Source organism: Gymnogyps californianus, chromosome 8, assembly GCF_018139145.2.
Source record: "Gymnogyps californianus isolate 813 chromosome 8, ASM1813914v2, whole genome shotgun sequence".
In the NCBI taxonomy this organism is placed as follows: Eukaryota; Metazoa; Chordata; class Aves; order Accipitriformes; family Cathartidae; genus Gymnogyps; species Gymnogyps californianus.
In genome coordinates this window covers 22,930,469-22,952,666 of record NC_059478.1, presented here as the reverse complement: position 1 = coordinate 22,952,666, position 22,198 = coordinate 22,930,469, and the positions used below count along the sequence as shown (strand labels likewise).

The window sequence follows — 22,198 nt, the reverse complement described above, 5'->3', positions numbered from 1 at the left end:
GTCAGTATACTTGAGAATTTTCATAATAGTTCTCAACTTTCTAAAGTTTATGTTGACTTGGGTATTTAAATATTTATGCAGTAAGAATATATGACCCTTTTTATAGCATGGGTGTATTAAAGCGTTTCAAAAGAAGTTTTATATGTCTTTTGAACTATCAAACTGTGTATGCATGTACTTTTTTTTTTGTCTTAATTTTTTTACAAAAAACCAAAACCAAACCGGAAAGACTTAGTCTGAAACAGATATACATTACCAAAGCTCTTATCCCTGGTGACTGAAATTTATCACAGTTATGAGTGACTAAAACCAGGATGTTAAAATGGCAAATATAATGAGTAGTTGCTGCCAGACATGCTGATTAAGTACAGATAGTTTGATTATTTTTATTTAAAGAATTGGTTTAAGATGTTCTTAAAGACTGATGCTATTAGTCTCTTTCATAATTCAAGATCAAGCATCTGATCTCAAATAACTGTGAGACTTTAAAGGCAGAACATGTTCTGGGATTAGTTTTAGTCAGTAGTCTTGTTTGTTAGGCTTCAGCTTGACTAGCACGAGGTGGCAGTACTCTCATCTCTTAGCCCTCCTGCAACTACTAAATACAGCTCTGAGTAAGGTGGGAATTAAATTTAGGTCAGAGTTGGCTTTCTGACATATCTGTGTACACCTGTTAATGTAATTCTTAAAGCAGAAAAGTGTTTGAATGTTCTATTTTGGTGTCTGCAACCGTAAGCCCTAAATAAAGTTGCATTGTATATCCATTATTAAATTAGAAGTTTATTTGTAATTTCTATCTTCAGGCAAAATTAATAAAATGGTATTCAAAGGACTCCATGTGATGTTCAATGTGTTTAGTTATTGTTTTGCTTGATTACTCTGGAAGTATTTTAAATTGATATTTTATTTTTTTAGATGTGATAACTGGATTCTTGTTTACCAAGAATGTTCTGAGACTTGAACTCCTTTCAAATGTTCTTTGCAGAAATCATTTGTGATCTCTTGAGTAGATGTCTGTTACTTTATTATGAATTTTATTTGTGCTGGCCCAGATGAGTGAGGAAAACAAGTAATGAAGTGGTTTAGTGAGTAGTGTTTTCACTGTTCAGGATTTGGGGCTTTTTCATCATTATCTTGAATTTGTGGCTTGAACAGCAAGTAATATATTAAAGAATGCTTCACTCTTCCAGAATATTATAGAACAAAAACAGAACAACATCATCTGCTCCCAAGCACTGTGTTGCTTGAAAGATTTAATACAGAGGATGTTTTTGTTCAATATTTGATATAAAAACATTTCATCACTCAAAATTTCTTAGATAATTTACTTTCCTGTAGGATATGACAGTGAGTGTAGTGTATGAATGTTTGAAGTATAATGTTTTTGAGATTGACAGTTTTTTGGTAACTTTCCTGGGAGAGACAGAAAAGTATGTCTGGGAGAATCCTAGAGGCTCTCTCATGGGTTTATTTCCCCCCTCCCCCCTGTTTTTTCTCCTTGTATTTGGTAATCTAATGAAAGAAAATGAAAGCTGCTGTCAACAGACTTTCCTTTACTACCTCAAAATGTACATGTTAACATGTAATACTTACTTTGTTTCACTTCTATTCAAAGCTTTGTATTACTCTTCTAGGAAGTATGCTAGTATAAACATTGATCTTTTTTTTTTCCTTTCTGTGTGTGTGCGCACATGTGCATGTATTAGCAACAACAGGAATGGAAAGGTTCAAGAACCACAAGAATAAGCAAGTCCAAGAAAATTATGAAATCCCAGTGGTCAAAAGAAATAAAGATAGTACAGCATTCTTTACACTACTAAGAATAAGAATAATATCCTACTGCAAAATACAAATGACAGGAACAGGAACAGACATGAAGGTGGCTCTGTTTTGTAGGAATGCATATCATTTGTGGCAAAAGAGGCAGCATCTGCTAAGTCAGAATCAGTAGTCCTGGATGATTTATACTCAAAACTTCTTAAAGAAGCTAGATGAAGAAAGCACCTTAATCCATCACTTACTATTCACTAATCTTGGAAAGTGGAAAATGTTCTAAATAATTGGGAAATCACCAATTTAGTTCCAAATCTTAAAAAACAAACCACCCCAAAACTCCAACACCCAAGTCAAGCGTCATGCCTGTGAAATAAGAGTTGCTAATTCGCAGTTCTGTTACCACAGACAACGTAATAAAAGGTGTAATTAGTGCCAGTTGATACAGTTTCATGGTAGGTAGTTTTTCTTGGACTGTAGGTTTTTGAGATCTGCAATTTGGGGGATTGATATAGCATACATTAGATGATATCAATTAGCTCACTGACAAGAACATTTGTTTATACTTCTGCCCACTGTTAAGGGAAAGGTTTGCTTTCTAAAGAAGATGTTTGGTCAAATGCTGTAATTTTATCAGCTATGTAGTTGATGATAAAATCATTTGTAGAGCTGGAAGTTGATAAAAAATGATCACTTAGGGCATTAAAAGCATTGAATTAATGAAAAGGGAAGGTGAGCAATACTGATCTGAATTATCTGTTCAAATGGTTACAGTCTAACAAATTACATTTGAATCCAGGCAAGTATGGATTGTACATATAGATGAGAGATTTTAAAAGAAAAATAATAAAGAAACACTCTTGGAATGCGTTAGGAAAATTATGCATCACAGTCAGCATAAGTTCTCAGCTGTAGAAAAAAGACCATTGCTAATCTTTGGCTATGTGAAAAGGACTGCATCAGCATAGAGGCAGAGATACGATCTTGGTTTTGTATGGCTTTTAGAATACTGTGTCAAGTTCTGTTGTTCATATTTCAGAAGATACGGAAATCCTAGACAGTTCAAAACAAGCCATAAAAATGATCCATGCTTTGGAAAAACAAGCTAATATGTGGTTTAAGTTGCATATGTCCAGCTCCTTATTGAAGAAAATACTGGGAGGTGACTTACTTGTTCTGAATAGCTACTTACACATGGAAAAAGTATGTGGTGCTGGGGGATTTGTAGACCTTGTTGTCAAAGTCATAACTAGATCCAATTTCTGGTTGTTCAAGTGAAACAAGTTGAGTTCTGAAGTGAGTTACCTCTGAAAGTTGTTGAGGGTATTTCAGTGTTTTAGACAAAGATTATTTTTTTTTTTTAAATGCTGTTATGAGGGATGTTTTTATTTGTGTTTGAGAGGAAGAGATGGACTTGGGGCTAAATGGTCATTGTGGTCTTTCTGGCATTTAAGCATTTCCCCTTACTACTGCTTTTTTTTCTTCTTTCATGGGCCTTGGAACAAACAAGAAAAAGCCTTTGTTGTCCTTAATAGGTTCATAACGCTTGCAGCTTGTCATTAGAATGCTTATAACAAGCTCTTATGCTTCAGGGTTTCAACTGTTGACCCACAATGGTAATCAGAAAATGTTTTGCTTTGTTTTTTCTCTGATACACATAATGGTTAGATGTAGTTTGTGGATTTTTCTTCCATTTTCTCCATCTGAAACACTTGCAATTAGCCACAGCTGGAGACAGGGCTCTGACAGTTGGACAAATGCTATCAGGTGTTATCAAAAGACTTGCTACGTAAATGTCTGACTAGCACTTCTTATTCAGAAACCCTGGGTTATAATGAGCTCCAAATTTGGTCAGGAAGGAAACTGGCAAAGATGAAAATTTCCATCAATTTCTGGTTTTCAGCTTTCTCTGTAAAATCTTCTGTCAAACTTCTGGGGCTCCTGAAACCACTCTGTCCCCTACTTGTCTACTAGTCACAGATGTTGCTCCTTCCCAAAACCTTTAAATGTTGTTCTTCCCAGGTCATCATTTCCCTCTACCTAATCAAATTAAGATCTTAGTGCTGCCATTGATCAGTCATACCACAGACTTGCTTTTCATTTTGTGATCCCACTTACCAGTTGAAGTTGATTGGCATGATAAACAATTTGCCAACCAGCTTTGAGAAGCAGCCTTCTGGAGGAGACTATGGTAACACGCTGCATGGGAGAGTCAGGAATGAGTTACCTGGGACCCTGCTGGAATACAATAGCTTGTCACTGTAACAACAGTCTTTCATGACGTGGCCTGACATGCTTCTTTTCTGTCTGCTATGACAGGTAAAAGGTGACTTGTCAGAGCAGGCAATCATCACTTGAAGTGGTTGCATGCTGTAGTCTAATTGCCTTTTGTTTGATTCTTCTTGTGTAAATTAGCACCTCCAAATACTTTTTTTTTCTTCCCTTGGTTATATGTAAACTAAATATTTTCTCTTCCAGATATTTCTAAATATTCAACTTCTAGCAGTGCAGAAGATACAGGTATAAATAAATACCTTTTCTCCCTGTGGGTAGAATTCTATTAATAATAATAATAAAAATAATTGCAAATAATAATTTTCAACTCTGTAAGCTATTGTTGAGTTATAAACAATGAATACAGCCCTGGAAAAGACTTGCATTTTAAATAGATGAAATAATGGAATGCAATTATGTTCATTGTTGTTGCATTCTCCACTGGACTTTCAGAATTATCATATAAACCAGCAAGCTAAAATAGGATTTCTATAGCAGAAATATTTCTGGACATGAAATTAAAACAAATATGTAGGGCTAAACTGCTGTGGTTTTTATGCTCATCCTCTTAGGACTGTGAAACGACATGGGAAGCTTAGAAACAGGCTTTCCTGAGGCAGGCGTAAGCTGCACTGACTCAGGAAGGAGACAATTGGCAGAAAACTGTGAAACAAGAATATTCATCTTGTTATTTCGGAGTGGTAAATGTGAAGGGGTAGAGGGTTAAAAGCTTCCAATACTTTCTGTAGTCTGTCCTTGAAGAAAGTTATCTTTTTTTTCTTTTCTTTTTAGATCTTTTCTAGCAGACTGAAATGTTAGTCCAGCTAACTTGGGAGGAATGCAAAGAGTTAGGAGAGAAACAATAGCTTTACTTACGAGCAGAATTGCAGGTCAGAGGAGAAAATTCTCAAATTGTAGGGCTCCCTGTCAGTACTGAATTCCTAATACTTCATATCATTATTTTGATTTCTACTGTAAAAAGGAATGGCGGCACTCAAACTATAATAGTGACTTGTGTATGCTGGCCCTTAAACTTTTTGATAATAATATTAAAACCTATGCATTGATTACATTTTTATTTTAAATATTTATTTTTTATTTTAATTATACAATTTAAAAAAAATTAATTGTTTGAGCTACTGCAGTAAAAGATCTCTCACAAACGTCTGTGTTGTTGGATGGTTTTGTTGGAAGGTTTGTCTGTTTCTTTTTTTAATTTTCTTCTCACACTCAAAGATATGTCTGGCATTTTGGAGAGAATAAGGACAGCCTTTAACCTAGTGACAAAACTCTTTGGAAAATGTATTTACATATTAGAAACCTTTTCTCCAGCTGCTCTTAAAACAAAACAAAACAAAAAAATCTTTGCATAATCAATGAAACTGTTGAAAGCTCATTTTTATATATTTTATTAACACAGACTTCTATAATGTTTTACTGTCCATGGTTGAATATCTAGGGCCTGTATTTTTCCTTCCTGCCTCTGAAATGTTAATGAAAAAATTTTAGTTTGAGAGTATTGTGTTTTATTTGGTTATGCACAAGAAACGTTTCTGTTTATAATTCTCAGGCTCCAATGAGGAGGTGAGCAGTTTGTAATAATTCACTTAGGTGTGCTCTAGTAGTACATACTATGAAATAATTTCAAAGTAGCATAACTTTTTATGATAGCTTGAAAACATGCTTGCTTTGTGTTCCTTGAAGATAAATTTACATTAAATGACTTCTTCATTTCTTGGAGAAGGACAAAATATTTTTCTAGTGGCTGAAACAGAATTGAAATCGAAACAGAAGAAAACAATGGCTTTTTTTTTTTTTAAAGTGTGGAAATATATTCATCCGAAGAAATGCTCTTATAACGGAAAGAAAACAATATTACTAAGTCTGAGGGAAATGCGCAGAAAAGTTATTCCAATCCTATTTTTAAAAAATTAATGCATATTTTGAACATAATGTAGCTATTACAGTTTGTGGAAGTTCAGTAACTGCTGAAGCTTAGTGCATTTTACTGTGAGGTCTCTTGTATTGCAACTCCTTATTTCTGACTCACAACAGATACTCAAAGGGCAGATGTTTGAATTGGATAGTATGTGTTCTGCTATCAATAATAGTTAAGACTTTTCTTTAAAGGCATATTTGTCCAATATTAATAACACTTGCTTTCTAAATCGCCTTCAGCAAAATTCTTTACCGGAAAGCACCTAAACACAATGTTGAATAGTCGAGTAAGATCGGTAGTTAAAAGTGCAACTTAAAACTGTAAGCAAAAATATTTCTGCAAATGTTGTGTCCATGAAAAGATTATAATTCTTGGCTTTCTCAGTGATACTTTTAATTTTGGCAGTACTATACTAAAAACACAAAATAGCTTTGTGTGGACCTGCAGTGACATTACTGGTACTGAAAAAGATTAGTATTTGATAATCTGTGTCTTTATGTTGGTATTTGATAACCTGGAGTGTATGTTTGTGTTTATCTTAAAAGCTGAAGCTTAGATGCCATTTCATTGCATAGTGAAACAGATTAGTTTAAGTCTTTTCAGCCGTGGCTCAAGATAATCTGTTTTACTGTACACTGAACCAGCATTGGAGAACTCAAAGTCACTTGTTGTATATTAGCTTGTGGGGGTGATATGGATAGAAACTTCTGACAACACTTCCAATAAGATCTGAAAGAGAGACTGTTTCTGATTTTTGAGGACCCTTGTTACCATTTGCCCAACAGCTTTGCTCTTAGATCCAACCTTGCAGGCTATTTATACACCTTGTGGCTTTTCCTTAAATGGCATCAGTGAAACCTGTCTTCTTTCTGTCCACACCAAAACTCCTGTTTAAGCCCTTGTCTCTCTCACTTCTTGACTCCTGCCACATTGTCGTGTCTTGCCTTGTCCATTTAAAACTTGCTTCTCTCATGTGGACTTAACTCTTGTTTATAAAAATCACCTTTGCTCATTTTTCTGACCAGATTATTCCTTTCCCTTATGCCGTCTCTCTCCCACAGGAGCTTCTCTTCAAATGAAATACAAGCTATTCCTCCCTTTAGCTCTAAAGGCTGCTCATAATTGAGCCACGATCCACCCACCTGATTTAACTTCCCAAACTTTGTTCGGTGAGCTGTTCCTGTGCTTCCCGGCTCAGTCCTCCTAGCACAAAATCCGTCTGCTATTTCTCGACTGTTTCTGCTCATTCGTTACAACATGTGAGCAGCTGCAGTAGTCTCTTTCCCTAGATCTCTTCTTGGCGTGAGCTTCCTGGTTCCCCATAGTTACCGGACAAACTCTAATTACTTTCTCCCTCTTTTTCCTTTCTTCTCTGCCCATCAATTTTAAATCCCTGATAAAAAGCGGGAAATACAATGAAGCTGTTCCAGTTCCTTACATGAGTAAGGAACATTTGTACAGCAGTCTATGCAGTTAGTGCCCCACAATACTACTCAAGTAGGACTAGTTAACGCATGCTGTATTGTCTGTGTGTTTATCACTTACCCCATAACAGCAAACGTACATGACTAACACTAAGGCATATTTTTTTTGAGTGTTCCTTTTGCATCTTTTTTGTTGGCCATTCTAGTGCTTAGTTTTAGTCAATAGTTTCTCCGCTTTCTTTAAACCTTTTAAAAAAGTACACATATTTACCTTCTTTTTGTGTAAAGAAAAGTGATCATTTTCCCCACACATCAGGGCTTGATTTAATAACCTCTTGCCTTAATTTTGAACGCTTTTCAAAAGCGGTGTATGGAATAAGTGGAAACAGCCTTCCAAAGGCAGGAAGCTGCTTTTTTTTTTTTTCTCCTCTCGCATGTTCTTGTGGTATATTCTTAACAAGTTATAGTTTACAAATTCTTTTTCTTACTAAAAAGGATGTATATACACTTAACTTCTATGTTTTTATATACATTGTGAGTATAAATGTTCCAGAGGGAGGAAAAATCATACCAGACAGATGGCAAGTAGTGAGGGCGGGATAAGTGTTTATTTTTCTGGCTGGAGTATCGCAGTATGAGGTTATATAAACTGATGATCAAGAACATGTTTTGGCCCATAGGGCTAATTCCTGCTTTAGAACTTCTACTAAAACAATTTATTCTTGCATTAAAGTCTATTTTTAAGAGAGGCTTGTCTGAAACATTCTTGGGCAAAATGAAGGAAGGAGAGCCAGAATGGGGTGGGGGAGATAGAGACAGTGACAGTTTAGAGTTTGAAAAGACTTCAGAAGTAATCAGCTCTCTTAGCTTTGTAGCTTAATCTTGAAAGTGCAGGAACAACATTTTGAGCTTTTCTGATTGCTTTTGAGCACAATATCAAAATGGAATATTGACAGAATCGTATAAAATCAGCAAATGTAGCTCTCTGCATTATAGTTCCTTTATTAATCCAATAGTTTGGTTAGGACTAAAATAGATAAACTTCTATCTGCAATTTATTTTAAAGGGCTTAAAATGAAAACATTGTGTCTGTGTGCACGCATACAAAAGCTGGCAACTTTTCTTAACTAATGTGTCTACTATGTTTAAATCTTGCTGCCATTTAAGTCAAAGGCTCTGACCCATCAGCCTGGCGTAAATGGTTGTAGCATATCCACATAGCACAGTCTTCAACGATTGCTGTGTACTGGGCTTGTTACTTAGCACTAGCCATACCCCAATGCTACAGCATACCCCAATGCTACAGCAATACACATTTATTTACCAGGCATATAGTTTGTGGGGTTTTTTTTCCCCTCCTGTAGCTGGGAGGCTCAAGTAGCTTGTGTAAGCATTTCATTCCTAAAGGCCTTTTTATATCTTACAATTTTCTTAAACTTTTTTTTCAGCTTGAAACGTTTCAAAATTGAACCTATATATGGGAATAAATCCATTTTTGTGGAAAGTTGTAGCAAAAGGTTCTGTGAACAGTACAACAGAGGGAGTAAAATTTATTGTTTCTGTGTCATTTTTCTCTTGTGCATGTATTTATGCAGTTAATTACTAAAACTTACAAAAAATTAACTGGGTTTGAGATGTGTTTTATCTCCCTTTTGCTGGATCAAGCTAAACTTTTTTTTTAATAAATTACTGTAAATTCACTAATTCTTTGTGGGATATCTGGTCTATGTACTATGTCCCACCTTACCTAATAATCCTGTTTGCTACAAAGTGCTGTAGTGTAGCTGATTCAAGAGCACATGTCGATCACACCAGGCTTTATTGTCTCTACTGCTATTTAAAGCTGCCCTTGTTCTACATGCAGATATGCTGCAAGTATTTAAAGGTAAACATATATGTATTTCCAGATAGCCTAAATTATGTACATTCTTTATTATTCAAGCTTTGCTTTATTTTACTTTAATTTACCACAGATAACTAATATATTGATGAGATAGCAGCTTTAACTACATCTGTTCAAGTAGCTGCTAATCAGTGTCAAGCTATCTTCCAGGGTCAGGTTGCACTGATCATTACTTACATCATAATTCAAGTATTAAAATGTTGTTACTGATGCATTTAGCAACCTTATAGTGTTATTAATTTGTTTTTTAATTTAAGTTTGGTAACTGGTGTTATTTAGTAAACTAAAGGTCCAGAGGAAGAACTCTTCATTCACTACAACTTTTTAAGGATTCTTATCTCATTCTTTCCTACTCTCTGGGGCAAGTGGAATGCAAGCAGGCCCCAATCAGTAGGGCACTTAAGATATTCTTTAAGTCTTATTGTTTAAAGTTAAGCATGTGTCTTGCTAATTTAGGTTCTTAAACTGTATGCTGTATGCAGCTGGGTTTGCAGAAGCCAGTCACATTCCTGAGCAGTTTCACTGGAGTCTGCAGAATTCTGTAAGACAATTCTGCCCTGAAATTCAAATGAAGACTAGGGTTATTATGCTGTGCCTGTAGAGTTTGCCTGTGTCAAACATGCTAGAGTCTCAATTCTGAATACAGAATCCAAATGTTAGTCCAAATCAAATATATATATTTGCATCTTTTGATGTTTATTTCACTGAGGATCATCAGTTATATAGTTGGTTCTGTCTTTCTATCTTTCTATTAATTCCAGGGATAGAAAGGTATCAATCTATCTTTTCTGATACTGTCATACATGTAAGAAGAATTACCAACTGCTAGACAGTATATTTTTCTTTTAATGGAAGAACAAATGAATATGTAGGTTCCTTTTGTCAGTCTGTCTTACTTGCTTTGAAATGTCAGCATCCCTGAAGCATAAAAGTGGCTAAAGAAAAACCTTTCCAGCAGTCTTGTGTTTAAAATCTTACTTTGAAGAGAACATGTTGGATGGTCCCATACCCTTGTGCTGTGTCCAGCAAAATAGTCTATATGCTAGCATACTAAACTGTTTACTCTTTCCTTTTTTTTTATATAACAAATTAGGAAACTTTATAAAGCGACAAGTTTCAGGAGCTGAACAACAGTTGCTGGTTATTCTTGTCCTTTTTCATCACTGCGTGTGCTGCTATCTGCTCTTCTATGAAGAGATACATGGTGGGAGAGCCAAGAAGGAGGCAGTGAACTGCCTTGGAAAGAAGCAAGGGATACTGCTAGTAATGCACTTGTGTAAACATCTTGCTTTAAGTACCCACTGATTTCAATAGGTTTACACAGGAGTAGTAGAACTGAGGCCAAAGGGATAAGCTCACCTACTTTTGAGACTTGTCCCTCAAGTCTGGTGAGAAGACTTTTCTACCTAACCTGCTTATGGAGGCCTCTGGCACAGGAAAGGTAGGAAAGGAGCTAATTCTAGAAGTGTAAGCCTCAAAGTTAACCTTGTATTTCCTTCTCCTGTAAATATGACATTGCATTTTGAATCTGCTCTGCATGACAATGAGTTAACTTACTATCACACTGAATGTGGTTGAACAGACCATTCCATTGTCACTAGAAAGTGTCTGTGCAAAAATAGCGGTAGGTTGTGCTTGGTTTTAGGATGTGAAGAACTAAGAAAAGGCAGTGACGTTCAGATCTGATGACTAAGGTATCTGGCAGTCTTCACAGTACTGTGCTATAAATCCCCAGTAGACAGCCTACGTTTTAAAATAAGCAGCACTGAAATTCAAACTAGACTTTGCTGTGGACAAAATAGATGTGATGCTTTATGAACTACAGGAGAATGGACTACTCCTATGAAGAGGAAACAGTGACAACTTTGTGTTGCACATCCATCTAAATAGACTCTGTCCAGATTAGACAGCTGAGCAAACTTGATTGCCAGATCTTCTCTCTCAAATCAAATACAAGTACAGAAAATGTTATCTAAACTATTGGACTTGAAAACAGGAGGGTGGTCAGAAATCAAATTCTTCTGTAAAGGATAGGATTTTAAACCTTAAAATCGGGGAAGATCCACTGATGTTTAGCTTCAGGGTAAAGAAAAGTTGCAGAAAATTGTAATCCTGTGTAAATGTAGAACCTTATAATGTGCAGTTATGAATAATCAAAGTTTACATTTTTCAAAGAAATGAAAAGCTGTATGATAGGGAGAGCCCTAACAGTGACACATAGTTTACACAGGATATACATCTCAAATCTGTTTCAGGATCATATGTCTATGTCAAGCAGAGAGTCAGAGTAGTAAACCAGAGAAGTGCACATTATGCATACATTTATTTTGTGTTTACCAAGCTGATTTCTCAGCTGTCAGCATATATGATGTGTTAGTTCAGGTTATAAAATACACAATAGATGCTGCTTTATTTTCTTAAAATTCAGATTTCAGCAATGTAGCACCACATGTGTTTACTCTGCCTCTTCCTTGAGATTTGAATTGCAGAGTTCCTCATGGTGAGGTCTTTCTATTTTGAGATTTTGGTTTTACAATAAAGCATGCCACAATGATTCAGGGACAACTTTCACAGGTCACATTCTCTATAACAAAATGATATTTCTAGCCTTTTGATAATTTCTTCACTTAAAAAAAAAAAAATTGCAGCTATCAGAAAATGTTCCAGTTAGGTTGTCAAATTTATGGAAGAGTTGTTTAGGAGATTTAAATCTTGAAATTTGATTTATCACTATTCCAGAATATCAAAGCTATATAATATTTCCTAATATTCTTGAGTTATTTAATGTACCTGTGTCTATGGATTACAGGAAATAAATTATACTTAAATTCCTTTCTTAGGTATATTTGATTTTTACTTGAGACTGAAATGATTACTTATGCACAGGCATTTTGTGCTGTCTTTACCTTTGCTAGATGAGAGCATTCAAGGTGCTTGATTTTACTGTTTCAGAATATAAAAGCAGTAGCCATGTTTTGTTTTATACATCATTAAACTTGTGGTGCTCAGCAGATAATATAACTTTATGGACAAAATCAGTATCTTCAAGGTCTGAAAATAACCAAATTATTGTAAACATCCCAGAAATTGCTATTATTTCTTTCCAAAGTATGTGGAAAATCTCTTGAAGATTATAAGGTTATTTTAGGAAAGTTGCATCTTTTTCCAGATGACAAATATTGCAAATAAGTACATCTCAGTTTTCAGGTGGATTTTATTGCTTATGTATGTAAACTTAATGGATTGTACTATTCAATTTTTATACGCATTCTCTACTTATTTATGTTTAAGCATGAAGTATCTATTACTGTCATCTATACACATGCTTTTAATTCAGCTTTTAATTGGCTGGACTCCTTTTGTCTTAAGAATAACATCAAAGTAGTAACTACAGAACACAGTGTGAATGAGGAACATCTTGTGTTTTGCATAATGATAATTAGGTGAGTGTCCAGTGTCTTGGAAAATGGGCCTTTTTATACCTGTGTGAGAGTATTGTAGTGGAAGGCTTTTATGTGGACCTTGAAGATTATAGCTGTACTTGGAAACATGAAAGCTCTGAGTCAACTTTTACTGAGAAAGTAAGATTTGGCCTTCTGTTTGCGCAAAAACAGAAGATTATTCTCTGCATGAAAACTACTAAAGTATTTGTTAAGGATGTAATTTGAAGGCTCAGCAGTTAGCTCAGCCAAAACTTACCTTGAAAAAAGGTCTGTGAGTACTAGGAGGAAGGTGAAATTGCAAATACTGAGTACTTGGTGCTGTCCTATACTCCGTTTTTGCCAGTTGTTCCTTTCCATTAGACCACTGCTTTGGTTGCTGAGTTCCTAGTCAAATACTGGTGAGCAGAAGCTGTGTATTCACAACAGGGGCCTACTGGAGGTGTGAGCACATACTGACAGCCACGCTGGATGATTGTACAGTGCTGGAGTATCTTTTTGTAGCTTTGGTGGGGGTGGGAGGCGTGTTGTTTTGGTTTCTTTAAAGGAATCTGTCACTTCAGTTTGCATCAGAGCAGTCCCAACAGAGAACCATGAGACATGTTTAACTTGTGATAGATGCTGACATACAGGTAGAGTACAAGATTTGGTTAGATATTTTTAAAAGACCCTGACCTGAAATATGTTTTTATGCTGAAGTCAATAACAGCTTTTGTTTATATACAGTGAGGCGAGATGCCTCCAACTGTAGGCACTTTCTTGAACCCAGATATTTGTGTTACTGGAGAATGTAAACACATAACTTAACAATAACTGTTAAATCCAGAATGGTCTGTGTGGACACCCTGCTCCATTCTTGGCTTGCCTTTTTTTAACCTGTAGCTATACAACACAGTCATCAGATGGTGCCATCTGAAGTTTGGGATTGTTTTCTTTTTATAAATATGACATGAAGTAATATTCACTGCTTTCTAGGTGCATCCTGTAAGACTTCACATAGTACATTAGTAGCTAATTGGTAGGAGTGATGATTTTTTTAATGAATATTCAGTCAACACTCTCAGAGTTATGACTATTTATAAACACAAATAAAGCTGATGTTGGATGCTTCAGCAACAGTGGTGACAAACCAGTGTGCTGCTTGTGACTAGCTACAAGACTGTGACACATTCTCTTGAAACTGAATTATGTAGTAATTCATGCTTCTGTGCTCTCTGAACTTGATTATTGTAATTCCTTTGTCTAGGCATGAAGCCACACATCTAAGGGGCTTGACTAGCACACAACACAGTAGCTGTCTGTGTGGTAGCCTGGCAGAATACTGGGACCCTGCTGCTCTTGGGGTACCCTGACTTTTCATAAGTGGATTCCTTTGCAAGGTTTTCTCCTCTTCAGGGTCTATCAAGTCTCTCCGTTCTCATCTTGCTTTCCTGCTCGTGATGTGTTACTGCACTGGTGTTCCACTGAAGTGGGAGGGCTGGGGAGAATAGGAAACCATGGCTTTAACGGTGGCACTCAGAACTAAATTCCTTAACTCCCAGGGAGTTCTTTGCCAGTGGGTAAGTGCTTTCCTTTTTTAACTGCTGCACGTAAGTGTCAAACTCACTTGCAAACTCATGCCATATTTCAATCAGGGTTGGAGGGAACATAACATATAAGCAGTTTTCAGAATTTTAAAACATTATGTGAAGGTGAATACTTCCCTATTGAATGCTAAAAAGTTAATTTGTGTGCAGTTCCATCTCTAAGGTCAGATTTTGCTCTGAGAGTTTAGAAGGTTAGTTTTGTGGTCAGTCTTGCCACACGAACCTACCAGAGCAAAGACAAATAAATATTCTAGATTAGTACTCTGTGAATAGATGTGAAAGTAGCTTTGTTCTGGTTTGGGTTTTTTAGCTTGTTTAGTTTCAAATAGTTATTTGCAAAATCTTGTAAAGCTAGGATTAGTTTCACGAGCTTTAGCAATACTCTATATTCTTCCATTTTTTTTAATGCCCTTAATCTAACTTTAGAACCATGTATGCATTTTAAGGCACTACCACCAAGAGTCTTGATGGCAATTACTGTTGTCAGTGTCACATCTGAAACTCTACTTCATCCTCTTTACAAATATAAATGAACCCAAAATAACTCCCTGACTTCTCAAATAAGTAAAGTACATTTGAAGCTCACATACTCACTAGTATTCCTTTCCTGAAGGTATTAGACTACATAAGAACTAGGGGTGACTGTATGAGCAGTTGCAGCCGCTGGTGGGTGGGTTCCTCTTGCAGCTGTTCATTCCAGGAGTCTCATTGTGCTGCTGTCTCTTTTTTTTCATGTTCTTGTGTCTAAGAATGTTCTCCTGGTACTTGCATGGTATGTACTCCAGCAGTAACTTAATTTTCACCCTAACGTTTTCATAATAGTGTGCTCTCTGCACAGCGTGGGTATTGATAAGCACCTGCTTGGCTAAGGGTATTTTAGGGTATTAGGGTGGTGGTGGCCAGAAAGTCAGAAATAGCTGACAAGGCTGTTTTGTTTTCTTTGGCTAAGCTATGCTTTGTATGCACATATCACTTGCCAAAGGTATTATTTCACTCAGCATTACCAACCTTTTTTTAACCTTTTTTTTTTTGTCATAACATGCAAATTTTGTGCCTTTTTTTGTAGTAGTGAGGATTTTCTTTGAGTGAAAACACAGATATTCCATATTCATCTAACATGGTAAAAATATACTGGCTAGGTGACAGTTGTAGGCCCGTATTAGAAAACTTGGAATTATGACTTCTTCAGCAAATACAGATGTATTCAAAATCTTATTATCTCTAGAGCTTCATTTAATCTGTAGCAGGCTGAATGCAAACTCTACAGAAGAACCCCTGATTCTGTGGTATTCTGGGCTGGAAACTCTGTGGTTCCTTCACTTACACCGATTTATTTTTTTTAGTGTGTATATATATGCAGAATAAATTTTAGTTAAATAGCATTATTCACATTTATATGTAATCAATCACATAGCCCAATGTTAAATACTTCAGTGTCAATTTGGGGATATATTGTTGTCCTTGAGCTATAAACTCGCATATAACAGCAACAGCACAGTAATTATCAGAAAGTATCCAAAGGGTTTGAGTCTTCAGTCCACGGTATAGTTGGGTCTTCCCTGAGGGTGGTGGAGACGTTCTTGGATTGTGAATAAGTTGATATATGAGACTACTTGACAGCTGCACTTTGTGTACATAAGAGTTGGGTCCTTACCTTAACACCTTAATTAGAGCCATCAGTAAGATCTTTATAAGTATGGCCCACGCTTTACTCTTGTCCGAGTTTGTAATTTGCATTGCTACTTGTGAATGTAGCTGTTTACTTCTCATGAAGTAAGTGTTGCATGTTGCCTACAGACTGGGAGCATCAGGAAAATAATTTCTTTGGATTGCACTTGAACCAGGTGCTAGAGGACTTTTCTAACTGTGAGATGTAGAAACTTTTGTTTTAATGGCAAATTTATTATGGAAAACAACTTAGCCAAAAGGAGAGGTTCAGTAGAAAAATCTGCAACCAGGCTATACATCCCTGTACTACCCTATGTTTAACAGTATTAATGCAGTTTCAGCAACTGCTTATGTGAAAAAGTGATATTAGAAAAGCATTTAATGTAATATTAGAAGGGGATTAATGCAAATTATGAGCTAGAAATAAGAAGGAAACATCATGTTACCCATCTGCTCTTACCAGACCTCAAGCAAATGCTTTACAAACCGCAGTTTGGTTTTCTGTTCCAGCTCTTCAGATTCCAGTATGTGATTGTTGCTCAACCAGCTTGGATGCTGCTGTACTTTTCTTCTTGGTTTTAAGAGGTCAAAAGAAAGAACAAACTATTAAGAATGATCTGAAAAAATCAGAGACTTTCATATGAATATTGGTGAAGTTGTGATTACAAGTAGGAATCTGCCTAACTCAATCTAGTAAAATCTTTGTCCAAACTTTTAATAATTTTTTCCCTCAGTGAATAGTCTCAAAGGCAGATATTTATTGTTATGTGCAATTTTTGAGCTGTCATTCCAAGTCCGTAACTAATAAAACCATAACAACCACTGAAATAATAGTTAAGTTGTGTGGATTTGTAGCATTTCAATTGATGAGTAAACCATTCCAGTATATTGGCATTTGGCCACTTTGCTATGTAATAGTGTTTTTTATGAAGTATTGCCGTAGCAACAGATCTGGATGACATTGCGTAGCTGGTTGCTGCTGACTGTTGGAAATAAAACAGACTTTTAGCAACACATATGTAATGTCTGAAGGTAGAGTAACCCAAAATAAATGCCTGTGCTCTACTGAGAATGTAGTATGGGGCACATCAAGCCAAAGTCTGATTTACTGATTTATGCATTTAATCCTTCTGTGAAAGTGTTTCTGTACAGTGAAAACGAAACTGTGTGTGCTAGTAATATGTGCAACAGTTGAAATCTGAGAATAAAATAAAGGAAAACAGAGAAACTGTATTGCAGATGATTTTAAGCAAAAAATATCAGTTATTTTAAAGGCTTTAAGAATTCTAGTAGTATAGGAAATGCTTCTGGATGTGTTATTTCAATGGAAAAGGTTTTTGGGGAAAGAGGATACAGTGAAGATTAAAAACTTCACTTGCTCTCCTGAAGAACGAGCAAGTGAAAAAAAGGCATGAGAAGTAGAAAATGAAACAAATTCAAGTGAAGCTGAAACCTGTTTTTTATTAACGGACTTTTATTTAGAACGGTATTTCTTGGTTACTAAAACATTGTGCATTTGTTATATAACACGGCCAAGTTAAAAACTTAACAGAGGATTTAGATCAATATAGCAAAGTAATATCTTTAGATAGAGAGATCTTCAGAAGTCTATCAAAGAAAAGGCAAAACCCCTGGGGAAATATTTTTTTCTTCTCTCTGTTTATTGCAGATGATGTTTTTAAGTCCACTTTAAAGACAGAAAAATACAGTCACCTTTATATATGTTAGCAGGTCAGAGGAGAATTTACTGTCATAGTAGTACAATGTTATATCTTCCAAATGAAGTACTACATTAAAGTATGCATGAAACACACTTTCAAGATTTAAATGGAATTTTCTGATAGTCTAATAATCAGGCTTTTATATTTTTTTTAATTTATTTTAAAGATAAAAATACAGACATTACTGTAAAGGATAATACGGATGATTTCTGCCTTCGAGATACATTAAGCATTGCATCAACAGACTCCTTTGTTTCCACAGCTGAGGTAAGACTCATAAAGATTGCTTCTTTAAAGATTCATTGATCTATTTGAACAGTGAACAGAAGAATTTTAATTTTTTGCTGATTATTGTAAGCAAAATGTATTTCTCTTATGGGGGAAAAAAAGAAGCTTTCTTTGCTTAGTTGTAACCAGCTTCCTAGCAGTTCAAGTAATGAAGTTGGGATCAATTTACTTATCATCTTTTTTTTTTTTTTGTGCACTGGCAGAATGTTTCCCCAACTCCTTCTAAAAAGACGTTGCTTTTGAAAAATATAGCAGATCTTCATGAGTGAAGAAGCACAAATAGTTGAGGCTATAGTAGTTCCTTTCACCATGAATTGTATTTTTCTATTCTCTTTTTTTTTCCTATTCCCTTACCGTAATATAAAGACATATGAAGAAGGCTTTGTCTTTTTTGGAGTTGGGTTTTTTGGAGAGGAAATAATTAGAAATTGACAGCTACCTATTTTAGTACATTCCATGCACAATATAATATACTTCATCTAACTTTCCCTAATCTTCTTGGATAAGACCACAAAGGATACTTAAAGAAATAATCTTTGGATAACAGGGCATTGTCTATTAGCTGAAATCTGCTACAGCTCCCTTGAAGTATTTGAAAGAATTTTATATACAGCGACACACTTATTTGAATGAGGAATGTCTCCTTTTATAGTCTCTCAGGAGCTGAAGTGATCTCGAATAGCACTCTTCTCCAAATTACAGGAAAGGCATTTGGTCTCAATAGATACATTCTGTGTTAGATATTGCTATCATATATGCACTACAACTAAGCTACTAAACTCAGACAGTTGTAAAAAGAGAGAGAATTGCATGAACATTCTTTGCAATTATTATTTTGACTGTCTATTGTATGGTTTGTTTCTCCATAACACAATTACCTTGATTTAGTAATTCACATTAAGTTGTGATGGTATGCCTAGCATTCATTCCTAACAAAGATTGTGTCTATAGAGACTGGTTACTCTTTGCTGTAATTTGGACAAGACCACAATTCAAGCTTGCTTCAACTCTGTCAGCTCTTGAGAGGAGCTGTAAACCACTACAGTTTGTAAACTTTGTATCTTCCCCCCCCATGAACTTTCCTAGTGTTTTTGCAAGTATGTGAAGATGGGAACAATCCACTATGCTCATTTGTGTTGCTTGGGTTTAGGGGGGTTTTTTTTTTGTTTTGTTTTTTTGTTTTTTAAGCCCAGGATGTATCACCTCAGTGGAATAACCATCCTATCCTGAAGCTAAATTGTCTCAGTATTTGCTAAAGAAATGTTTGAGTCAAAATTGGCAATGGAATTGTCTTTACGTATCCTGAAAATATTCTCCACATTTTGATACCTCAAAGCCACTTTTGTCAACTCTTGCTTCCAGAACAAAGTTATGAAGATTTTTCTCTTCCTTTCCAGCTGTTTTAGCCTTTGCCAATAGAACAAGCTCTCTGATCTCCTTTCTCAGAGTTTATTGAAGAATCCATTAAAATTCTCAGCTGATAGGAGGCGTCCTGAAGATTAACAAAGCCATAAGCAACTTGAAGTTCGGTGTTCAAAATTCTGGATTAAATATGAGCCACTAGGCTTAAACTACAGGGCCAGTTAGCTCTCTAGTTGTAGCTACTGGGGCATCATTGTGTGGTGCAGGTAAAATAAAGCTGTGAATTGGTCTTCTCTTATGAATATAGTGTTACCTTGATGTAAAGTTTTGCCCATCCTCTGGGGGGGAAAAATGCTTTAAATTAGTACTGTAAATAACTATGGCAATGAGAAGGAGTAATAACTACTTCCCAGTGTATTTTAGCTATTAGTAGAGAACAGTAATCACTTTGATGTCACTGGATTAGAATTGAATGTTTCAGGCTAAGAGGTGTCGTGGTTTAACCCCAGTCAGCAACTCAGCACCATGCAGCCGTTTCCCCCTCCCCCTCCCAGTGGGGTGAGGAGGAGGAAAGCAAAGGAAAAAAAGTAAAACTCGTGGGTTGAGATAAGAACAGTTTAATAACTAAAGTAAAATATAATACTAACAATAGTAATAATGTAATGTAATAATAATAGTAATGAAAAGGAATGCAACAAAAAAAAAAGGAAGGGGGGGGGAAGGAAAAAAACCAGTGATGCACAATGCAATTGCTCACCACCCGCTGACGGATGCCCAGTTAGTTCCCGAACCGCGATCCGCCCCTCCCGGCCAACTCCCCCCAGTTTATATACTGGGCATGACGTTCCATGGTATGGAATACCCCTTTGGCTAGTTCGGGTCAGCTGCCCCGGCTCTGCTCCCTCCCAGCTTCTTGCACACCTGCTTGCTGGCAGAGCATGGGAAACTGGAAAGTCCTTGGCTTAAGATAAGCGCTACTTAGCAACAACTAAAACATCAGCGTGTTATCAACATCATTCTCACACTAAATCCAAAACACAGCACTGTACCAGCTACTGAAAAGAAAGTTAACTGTCCCAGCCGAAACCAGGACAGAGGTCTGAGGCTTTTCCAGCTTTGGCTCTGTCTCAGCTAATGGGCAAATAGGCAGTTGTTCTTTCATCCTGTGCTCCCTGATTGCAGTTACAATTTTAGTAACTATCATAAACTCTGTGTGCTGATAGAAATGTTTAGCAAAGTTTTTAAATCTGAAATTCATATATGTGTGCATACTGCTGTGTGATTTTGCCCTACTGGAATCATTAGTAATTTCACTTTCCAGGAAATTACAAAGTAGCAGCATTTTTTGTGGTCACATCATGCTACAAGCTGTATGTTGACAGTTATTCATCTTCCTTCTATGTTGCATCTTGTCCCAAGGAGCAGGGCTAAGTATTTTGTGTGACTCTGGTTTTAGAGACTGGAAGCTATTTTCATGTTTCAGTGCTGACACACAGTCAAGTCAAATTTAGTTCACTGCCCTCAGGAGAGATAACAGCAAAGATACAGGGAATCCTAAAACAAGACATAGACAGATGTTTTGATGGAAATTGATAGGGATACTGCTTAGGAGGCAACAACAATGTTGTGCTGTGTTATATTAGGACAAACCATAGGAAGATGGTTTTCAAGAAAAGAACTGTACAAAACTGGGACAGTTGGCAGAGTTTAAATCACATGCCCTTTTGATGAGCTCTGCAGGATAGCAGTAGGGTATGCCAAAACTTTATCTTGGCTATTGCCGATAATCAAGAGGATGCTGAGGATCATGCACTTGATGACTTCTCATACAGAATTGTGCCAGTCTGGACACTTACAATACACAGGTGCCTGAATCCTTATAAAGATAACTTAGAGAGACGGTTGCCATCCCCAAGCCCAGACAGACTTCTATTCCTAAACACACATAGGCTCTCAGAAGCACTGCAAAAGGGATGGTAAGCACAACCATTTGCCCTAATTAAGTTATTGATACTATATACTGTGATAAATAATGGTATTTTCTTCCCCATTTGAGACTGTCTGCCATCAACTTGTTTATGAGGGTTAGTATCCTTTTCATATTCTTGCTATCTCACCTACTGTGTGATCAAAATAGCTACCACCTTTGGCAAGAATATAGCAGTGAGTGTGCCAGATAAAGGTCTCCACCCTCTCTTTCCTGGCTTCTTTTCCATCTTTCCAATAGAAGCTCTTTCCTGCTCTCCCTGACAGTGAGCTTTGCTGCCTCTCCGTTGTCAGTACATGTGCATTTATCATGTCTTATTTTCATATCTTGACTAGAACTGAATCTGTAGTTCTATTATCAAATAAACTTTGCTTTCTTTATTAAAATGTTAACTCAGTCCAAAGCTTAGGAGATTTTTTTAGACTTGTGGATAAAGCCTTAGCTGCTCTTTTTTTTTTATCAGTAATTCCTTTACTAAGGTTGTCTTTTTCTCAGTTCAAATCTATTAAAACAAAACAATGCAGGAAGGAGCAGGCTTTGATAACAGGGAAAGAACACCAGTTTCTGTGCGCCTGTAATTATTTGTATATGGCACCAAAACCTTCAAAGTGACTGAAATTGAATTTTAGGTTGAGAAAGTGCTCAAAAAGAGCCCTGTCACTTAAAGGTAGGGTTACCTTTTTCCTGGTTTCCAGATAGATGTCTTATTCCTTTCCTGAAATAGGGAATACCAGAGGGAATAATGTTGGCAAGTAATAGTGAGGTGTATTCCTACAGCATTTGTAAGTGAGATGTTTGGTTTGGGTTTTTTCCTGTTTGATCACAAAAATCGG

At 36.2% G+C, this 22,198-nt stretch overlaps 1 protein-coding gene across 4 annotated transcripts in view; it reads left to right on the top strand.

The window, feature by feature from the left end:
* Window positions 1-22,198, top strand: part of MIGA1 (mitoguardin 1) — a 42,323-nt gene that overhangs the window by 7,118 nt on the left and 13,007 nt on the right. For all 4 annotated transcript variants that reach the window (XR_007766879.1, XM_050901251.1, XM_050901254.1 and 1 more), the window contains exon 8: window positions 17,895-17,995. Coding sequence is in view for 3 of the 4 variants with exons in the window: in XM_050901251.1 (XP_050757208.1) it covers window positions 17,895-17,995 (101 nt within the window). In the remaining variant the exon portion in view is untranslated. The remainder of the gene's footprint in view (window positions 1-17,894; window positions 17,996-22,198) is intronic.